This window comes from Sesamum indicum, linkage group LG5 (assembly GCF_000512975.1).
Source record: "Sesamum indicum cultivar Zhongzhi No. 13 linkage group LG5, S_indicum_v1.0, whole genome shotgun sequence".
NCBI classification, from domain to species: domain Eukaryota; kingdom Viridiplantae; phylum Streptophyta; class Magnoliopsida; order Lamiales; family Pedaliaceae; genus Sesamum; species Sesamum indicum.
The window spans coordinates 18,624,014-18,633,222 of record NC_026149.1 but is presented as its reverse complement, the minus strand read 5'-3'; the positions used below and the strand labels follow the sequence as shown (position 1 = coordinate 18,633,222).

At 35.1% G+C, this 9,209-nt stretch overlaps 1 protein-coding gene across 2 annotated transcripts; it reads left to right on the top strand.

Annotated features, from left to right (window-relative positions):
• On the top strand, positions 255 to 3,356 carry LOC105162934 (eukaryotic translation initiation factor 5A-3). 2 transcript variants are annotated; one of them, XM_020693647.1, is made up of 5 exons: positions 255 to 445; positions 1,729 to 1,851; positions 1,976 to 2,032; positions 2,586 to 2,660; positions 2,979 to 3,356. In XM_020693647.1, the coding sequence occupies exons 1-5, from the start codon at positions 323 to 325 to the stop codon at positions 3,081 to 3,083; spliced, it is 483 nt and encodes a 160-aa protein (XP_020549306.1). In that variant the 5' UTR covers positions 255 to 322; the 3' UTR covers positions 3,084 to 3,356. The 2 variants fall into 2 exon arrangements, with proteins under 2 accessions (XP_020549306.1, XP_011079412.1); XM_011081110.2 differs by lacking the exon at positions 2,586 to 2,660 and adding an exon at positions 2,232 to 2,306 and having other exon boundaries at positions 256 to 445.

The following is a 9,209-nucleotide window of genomic DNA, read 5'->3' as shown; positions in this document are numbered from 1 at the left end:
ATTATTCTTTTTTCTAAAATGTATTTAAACAAATGGAAAAGAAAGTAATATTTTACTTCAACTCAACCTTCATATCATCAAAATAATATTTAAAAAAGGGAAATCAAATAAAAACGGGAAAAAATTGCAAACAAGTTGTAGTAGTGATAGATTCTATCCCAAAAAACAAAAATAAAGAGAATGTAAAAAGCCCAATCCACATTTATTAATTATTATGGCCATAATAAATGAAGAAAAAGAAATAATAATAAAATCAGAATTTTCTGTCATCCTCAGAAAATATTTTGGTTGAAACGGCAGAAAGGAAAGTGTAGAGAGAAACATGTCGGACGAGGAGCATCACTTTGAGTCGAAGGCCGATGCGGGTGCCTCCAAGACTTACCCTCAGCAAGCTGGCACTATCCGCAAGAATGGTTACATAGTCATCAAAGGCAGGCCTTGCAAGGTCCGGATTCTTTTTTTTTTTGTGGGATTTCATGGAAAAGATTTGATTTTTATGGGATTTTGTTGTTGAATTCCATCTGGGCTTGTGTTAATTTCATCAGATCTTGATGGGTTTTGGTTGTTGTCTTCTTCTGATCCATGATATGCTTTGATCTTTAATTTTGTTAATTTTTATTGTTGTGTTTAGAATTATTTTTCTGCCCTTGTTCTATATACAGTGTCTTGTTTGATTTTTTATTTATTTATCATACAGAGTTAGATTTTATATGTTATGACAAGGTTTTGAAGGAGTTAGTGAGAATCTGTGTGGAATTGTGGTATTTTTCACTTTAAGGTTTCCACCAATCTTGTTTTCAATTTGTGAGACATGGTGGAGAAAGGTATAGGACTGTTGGCTTCTTCTTTGTTAAGGGGAAGGGCTTCACTTTTTGCTTCCGTTTCATTAAGTTCATGCTACGCCCGATACTGTGTGTACGGATGATTGAATCGGTACTCTTTATCTGGTACGATCCAATTCACATTTTCTTCGTTCGGGTTTGATTGTGTCGTAGGTCTATAATTCGGAAGTTTATCGTTGAGTTGTAACCGACTTTTGAAGGGTTAAAAGTTAGTTAAAAGTTATCCCTTCTATCATGTTTGCAATGCATTTTGAGTTACTATTAGCAGGAAACATTAGTGACATTAACCTTAAAAACTTGAGTGGGGAAAAAGGCTAAGAAGGAAGGAAAAATCTGTCAGTTTTTTATGCAAAAGACTGAATTTTTATGCTTTATTTGTCATGATGGTTGCACAGTTTCTGTGAATTGTTTGTATATTTACCCTGACGCTGAACCTGTTAGACGTTAACTTGATCCTATCAATAATGGAATTTCTCATGGATTTTCCAATTTCTAGGTGATATCATGTAGAGTATTGTTGTTATTTAAACAATCCAGTGAAGTAGGAGTCTAGAAAAACATTGACAGATTGGTTATGGTACTACTGTAATACTAAGGAAATATATCTTTATAAATTCACTTTTCTGCAGTACATGTCAAATTCTTGCTCCTTACACTTTGATGCAAATGATTGTGTGTTGGATCTTCATAATTTTCTATATTTTGGCAAGGATCGATGTTATGGCACGGTGTATCATTGTTGAATTGTCTTATCCTAGCTAATAAAATAGCTATTTGATTTCGCATTTAACTTTCTCTGCCAACTGAGTCCGTTTCTTGGATCAATAATTTCCTTAGTGGTAACCTCGATGCTACTTGATTATCTTCACATTTTCTACTTGAATAGGTCGTTGAAGTCTCCACCTCTAAAACTGGCAAACATGGGCATGCCAAATGTCATTTTGTGGGAATCGACATATTCACTGGCAAAAAGCTTGAAGATATTGTTCCATCCTCCCACAATTGTGATGTAATATGTTGTTGATGGATTCTTGCTCTTTTTTCCTCTATTCTTTCTGAGTACCACAACAAACACAGATTCTTGTTGAATACCAACAAGGTGTTATTAATGTTGTCTTGGAATGTTGTCTCAGGTGCCTCATGTTAATCGTACTGATTATCAACTAATTGACATCTCTGAAGATGGTTTCGTAAGTTATTTTCACCATACAATGCTTAAGATAATTTTGACCATACTGTATTATCTCTCCAACATAAACTTGAGTTTTCTCATTGGAATTTGAGAAGTGACATCTTAAGAAATAAACTTAATCACTATGTTGAGTTTCAATTCTCAATATATCTCGTTCTTTTGGAAGCTTGAGGTAGGTAGATGTTTCTATATTGTAGGTTTCTCTCCTGACTGAAAGTGGCAACACCAAAGATGATCTGCGGCTTCCTACCGATGAAAGTCTGCTTGGACAGGTGAGAGCATATTGTAATTGCACAGATAGTTTGAGAGTGTTCAACTGTTTTAAAAAGCACTTTGTAGTTTTTTCATGGGTGTTTTCACTTGCTTCGGGCTACTTTGTGTTTTTTTTTTTTGTAAATAAATTTTAATTTTGTTTTGGACTATGCAATTCTTGTAGCAATGAATTAATACATGATTTCAAACTTGTCTCCTATCAATTAAGTTTACAAGTCATTCTCAATATATCTCGTTCTTTTGGAAGCTTGAGGTAGGTAGATGTTTCTATATTGTAGGTTTCTCTCCTGACTGAAAGTGGCAACACCAAAGATGATCTGCGGCTTCCTACCGATGAAAGTCTGCTTGGACAGGTGAGAGCATATTGTAATTGCACAGATAGTTTGAGAGTGTTCAACTGTTTTAAAAAGCACTTTGTAGTTTTTTCATGGGTGTTTTCACTTGCTTCGGGCTACTTTGTGTTTTTTTTTTTTGTAAATAAATTTAATATTATTTTGGACTATGCAATTCTTGTAGCAATGAATTAATACATGATTTCAAACTTGTCTCCTATCAATTAAGTTTTTCTTACAAGTCATTTAAAAGAAAAAAGTTTTTCCATTTAGCTTTTCTCCACTTCTTATCTTCGACAAACAATGGAGATTTTTAAAGCCTTTATTTGTTGCATGCAGATTAAAGGTGGGTTTGAGGAAGGAAAGGATCTTGTGGTGTCTGTCATGTCTGCAATGGGTGAAGAGCAGATCTGTGCCCTAAAAGACATCGGTCCTAAGAATTAAATATGTTGCTTATCGTAGCATTATATTCTATAGGACACGTCCTAAATATTCCTACGACCATGGTCCCAACTTGTATTTCATAAAAAAATATATGTAGCTTTTTTATGGGAAGAGACTGTTATGAAACAGAAATGCTGATGGGCTCATGGCACAACTTCCTTATATAGAGACCTAAGTTATACCCTATTTGTTTTTCTTTTGATTATATTTCACTTTGGTATCTGTAAAAATTTTTGACACATCTTTAGAATGTAAAGGTTGGTGTTTTCTGAAAAGGGTATGGTGTTAGTAAGCTTTTTTTTGTGGTTTACGACCAAAAATGAAGATGCCTTTTGTTTTCAAAGAATAAACGCTCTCAAAAAGATGAGCATGCCTTTTGTTTTCAAAGAATAAACGCTCTCAAAAAGATGAGCAGAACAATTTTTTTTCTTGTGTTAATAAATAATAAAAGATTAAGGCGCGAGTGCTAATAATCTTATTTTTAAGATATTATATTTCTGAAACAAGAATATAGTATAAATGTTTTCGCTAAATGACTTGCTTTATAAATCAGTAATATTGCAAAACTAACAAGATATTTCCACACTAAATTTGAAGCTTAAAAAATTTATTTGAAAAGAAATACTTAGTCTCTACCCATATAAAAAAATAACTTTCTGATGGGATGAAGTTCTCATGGAACATCTTGCATATATATTGAGAGAGGCCTATGCTATTTTCTCTTTGTCATTCTTCTGGTTCTAGAACTTATTGAATACATTCTAGTAAGTTAACGGTTACTGTTTCCTGAGATGTCAATCTTGACACAATTCTAAGCTTTTCTTTGGGGTTTTGAGATGAAATCTGAAGATGTTTTTCTTGGTTTCTAGAGAACATTATGTTATTTTTTCCTACAAAAATGTTCTAAAACCTCAAGGAACGATCTCCTTTTTTCATGTTAATAAGTGAACAAACTCTGGAAGTAAAATTTAGATGCGATTGCTTGGCACCTAACTTTCGAAATATTGTATTTTTTTTAGCATAGATATAAATATTTGAAAATGAATTACTTTTTAAATGGGTTATAAATATATAAGGAAAAAGTATTATTTTAGTCCGCTAAGTATGTCTAATTTTAATTTTAGTCCGATAATTATATCCATTTTTGTTTAGATCTAGTAACTTACGAAATTACTTACTTTTAGTCATCTGATAAATTTTCGAACAATTTTCAAATTAGGCAGTTTTCAAATAATACTAGCGAATTATCACACATAAACTTAAATCGTCCATAGGCCATATGAATGGAAGGTAAAGGACACAATATACTATACGCACACATTTACAAGACTTCATAGCATATATACCAAACAGAAATGAATGTATCTAATACTACATGGCTTACAGGTCCACTATACTTAATTACATGTCCATACAGAACACAAGATTTTGATACCATTAGCAAATATGAAGTTCATAATTAACCCAAATTGTTGTCTACGCGACATTGTTGGGATAGGTGACCAAAAGTTAATTAAATTGGTAGTTTTGAGAATCATTCAAGCAATTTTTATTTAAATAATATTGTTCTAATAAATACGGTAAGTATTCGTTTTTGGCGCATGTGTCTGTTGTGCTTGCCAAATTACGTTAAGCACTAATTTGACGTCACAACAAATGCCCATAGACCACTTAATAACCCATGTAGTTGGGCTGCACATTAGATGGCGGCTATAAAACCAACTTCTGAGGGTTGGTCGAAAATGTTCCAAGTCGAGAACCTTGAGACTGGACATCGAGAATCTTACTGATACTTGCACCGAGTATTGCATTCATTGAATGAGCAACGCGTTTCATTGGTGACAGACGTTGGACTTCTATATAAGTTTAGTAGGTTAGTTGACAAGGTGGTCAACTGATTGAATTGACTCGTGGGGGTCTTCAAATGAAAGCCTTTAGAGGCTTGGTCGGTATGACTTGAGTCCCCAATTTTGATAATACAGGAGTAGTCCTCAAACTTGAGAAATCACGGCAGTCACATAAATACGAAGACTGTATCTTGCACGAGAGGTAATTGTGTCACAGACATGATCATCATAAGCTTTGTTCAGTGTAAATGGAATATGTAGTGAGGATTGTGAGTTCCAAGAAGAGGATCCATCCCCTATCACTATATGACGGAGGTATCTCCTATGCACTTGGATATGCATTCACGTATTATGAATCTGTGACCACAGTCGTTGATCGAATAGAAAAAGGGGGTTCCTATGTCGAGAAACTTAAAGTAACGCGATCTCAAGTATTAAGCATAGATGCCTATTTCAGGATGAAAACCGACACCTAATTGATGGCCTAAACTAAAGGCGGACAGTAGACGGAAGGATCGTACCCGTATGGACTCGGGGCTCTAAATGTTCACACAGAAATTCACCTAGTCTCTAGTGTCATGAAACGTTGCTAGACAGCCAACCTTGGTGACAGGCTTTCTTGATTAAGGATTAATCAAGAAATATTAATTAAATTAGATTTTAGTTAATAATAATGTTGAACACTAGCCTAAGTCTAGCATAGAGTTGAACCTAAAGAGTCACACATAAATCACCGAAAAAAGAACAAAGAATTAATTTAGAATTAATTCCATAAGATGTAAGTAATTGGATTACTCACAAATGGAGGTCCATTGGATGGATAGCCCAAGTTTAAATTAATTGGATTAATTTAAGTTGGGTTTGTCTTTACTTAATTAATGAATTGGATTCCATTAATTAATAAGAGACAATTTTGGCTTGATTATTTAATTGGATTAAATACGTAGTGGGTTCAATTAAATGAATTTTATTAAATTGGATTTAATTAAAATTCATTGGTCCTTGAATTTATTTTTTATAAAATCGGCCAACCCACTACCAAAATTGATGGAGGAAAAGTTGATCGATTAATTGTATTTTTGGAAAGTACTAGCTTGGTCATAATTACACTCTTCTCTATTTAGAATGGATTGAAGAGTTACCTTATAGATAATAAAATGTATCTAGACATATTCTTATTTATCTATTCCAGGTATATAAATATATTTTGTGTATGATTATTAGGGTAATAAATCATTACCCAATACAACACACAAAAAAAAAACCTTCCTGCTCCATCACCAAAAAAACACCTTCCTTCTTTGATCTTGATTCCTTCTAGCAAAGGGATCAAGGTCCCATTTTTCGGTGTGGTATGGATCATCTTTGGAGGATTCCTACGTTGGAATCTCGGGTGAACGTTCAACTGAACTCACCGGTTGGAAGCTCGAATTTAAGAAGTAAATTTCGATTTTAGTTTTGACTTCTACTTTTATTTGTCCAACCATAGCCTCGTATAATTATATCGAACACCCGGAAACTCCAAGGGTACACCCCTTGAATTCGTTTGTTTTTTTTACGCTTAAATTTTATTATTATATATTTTTTTATTTATCGCTTCAGCTATCGTGTTCTCGAGCCATACCACGCGATCTTTCAAGTGTATAAGAGCCCAGTTCAATGCGGAGGCTATCGATTTTATGTGAATAAGCATGCCAACATGTTTTAATGGCTTTTGAAGCTTGTTTTAATTGCTTATTTTATTGATAAGTATGTGTAGAAATTAACTTATTTGATTTTGTGATTAACTAGATGATTTAGTATTTGAGAAAAATTGGATTTTTCTGTAAATTCTTGGTTTTTGTTTTTCAGTTTAATGTGTGGAATCAAAAAAAAAAATTAAGCACTGTAGCAGAACACTGCCAACAGGCATTGCACAGCGTGCGCGCACAGGCGAGCGTGCGCATAGGCATAGCTCGCGCCTAGGCAGGCAATATGTACTCTCCCCAACTGCTGATCCAGGTTTCTTCTTAAATTATAATGAGAATAGAATAGGTTTTTGGTGAGGATTTTTATTTTTTACAAAAGCAAGCCCATGGAAAAGAAGGTTCATGGAGGGGAGGCCCACAGAGAAGAAGGCCCACGAATGACTTGCAAAGGCCCATCTATATTTTGATGGGTAAATTACATTTGAATTAGCACAAGGCCACCCTAGACAGACCTTAGACTCTCTGCGGGCTCAGTGGGTAGCATAGGTTGGGCTCGTGATCATCCAACAGGGGTATGCTTAATTTTGTCGCATGTGATGCATTTAATGCTTTCATTTAAATGCGTTTAAATATTTTATATTTGTGCATGCAAATATTAATGTGATGAGGTCTCAGTCAAATACTAAAAAATTTAACTCCCTTGGTTGTACCAAGTTAAAGTGTTAGGGCCAAAATGGACTTGGATCAAAATGGTTTGATCTGTCCAAGATTTTCATCCACAATAACATGGTGATGAAGCTGCCACTACCCAAGTGTGGTCTCACTAGTCGTGGCACACTTGGAATAGAGGAAAACTGCACCATTATTGTGAAGAAAGAAACACGCTCACTATTTTCCTGTCTCACGAGTCGTGAGGGGCGACAGTTGAGGTGTGATTTGGTTCATGGGTTGAGCCCGATTCTAATTAAATATTAAGCCCATAATGGACTTAGATCAAAATTACATTTCGATGGAGTCCAGGCCTTCTATCTATAATAATGTCATGAGGAAGCTAACGCTATCCAGATGTGGTCTCACGAGTCGTGGCACATTTGGAATAGAAGGCAAGCTGCATTATTGTTATGAGCGTTGTTTTATTGTCTCACGAGTTGTGGGCCGACAATTGAGGTGTGATTTGATTGATGGATCGAACTTAACACCGAGTAGCATGATTCGCTTGGAGTCCTTAGAATCATGTGAAGAGGTGAGAGAAAATATATTGGGAATCTCATAGAATGTGAATGGCATCGGTTGCCTACCACAAGACCTTTTCCATGTGAATTGTAAAAGTGCGGCATGGTAAATTGTCTTGTGGATCCCAAGCCCACTAGCAAAGGATTTCCCGAAACCCCACTTGAGAGTGGTGGAATTTTGTAGAAATAGTGGGAGAAGTTAACGACTAAAAGACCAAGTCTTAACTCAAAATAATATTGCAATAATCTACTTATTCTTTCTGCTCTGCATTTAGAATACATGTCTTAGATCTATTTTCTAATTTAATTTTGAGATATATTCCATTTAATGAAACACAAACAATTAAATTGGTTGGAAAAGTCAAAGGATTGTCATTGATTTTCAAACTTGTCTTATGTCATGAATAAGTCTCTTCCATCGGACTTGCAAAAAAGTCCTTGGTTAAATAAAACATTTGATGTTCAGGACAATCGCAAGGTCCGCAGCGTCATACCTGCTTCCATCACCCATGAGCATTATGAAAGGCTAAAGAATGTTGGCTCAATAATACTCCATATAAATCAAATTTATGCGGTACCAAACTGGCATATTGGATATGCCACGGCGGAAGCATTGTTTGAAGCCAACATGACTGAGAGTCTTCTGTACATAAACATGGGGTTGAGATGCTATCCCTTGTGAAAAAGCTCGATAACCTCAATGTTGATCTTAAAAAGAGATGTACGTTGATGTAACCCTTCAGTCTCTTCATCCCTCCTTTGACCTATTTACCATGAACTCTAAATGAGCTTAGAAAGACCATTAATAGTTGATAAAAATGGTTGAACCAATACAAGGCAACGATTAAAGAATCTGCGCCACTAAGTGTTGAATTTGGAGGCTTTGACCTTAAGGGCAAAAGGCAGGGGTGCTGGATGCCGAATGACCGCTGTAAGCGCTTTGGGCGCTACTGTTGCCTTAAGCGAGGGTAAAAAGAAAATGGAAAAATAGTTCGGTAGTCAAAATTTACATATGATATTTGCATAAAAGTGCCAAAGGAGATTGGAAGGGGGAGCATCCTGAACTCCCCTTCTCCCGAGCTACGGCATTTGTTGAGCACATATGATTACTATTTATATTCGCAAGTGTTGGATACGTGCTCTCGAAGCGCATTTCTACAAATGGTTTGCAAAAATGAAAGGGAATAGAACGCTAAAACATATTGTCTTAAAGCTAGGGATGGCTAGGCAATTACTGCAAAAGCTATAAGACTAAGTGGACTTAGTAATTAGTATTCATGTTAAAATAGTATACAATCATGTAATGATCAAGTTTTTGTTAGTCAATTGTTGGACAAATTAGATTACAAATTTGATCAG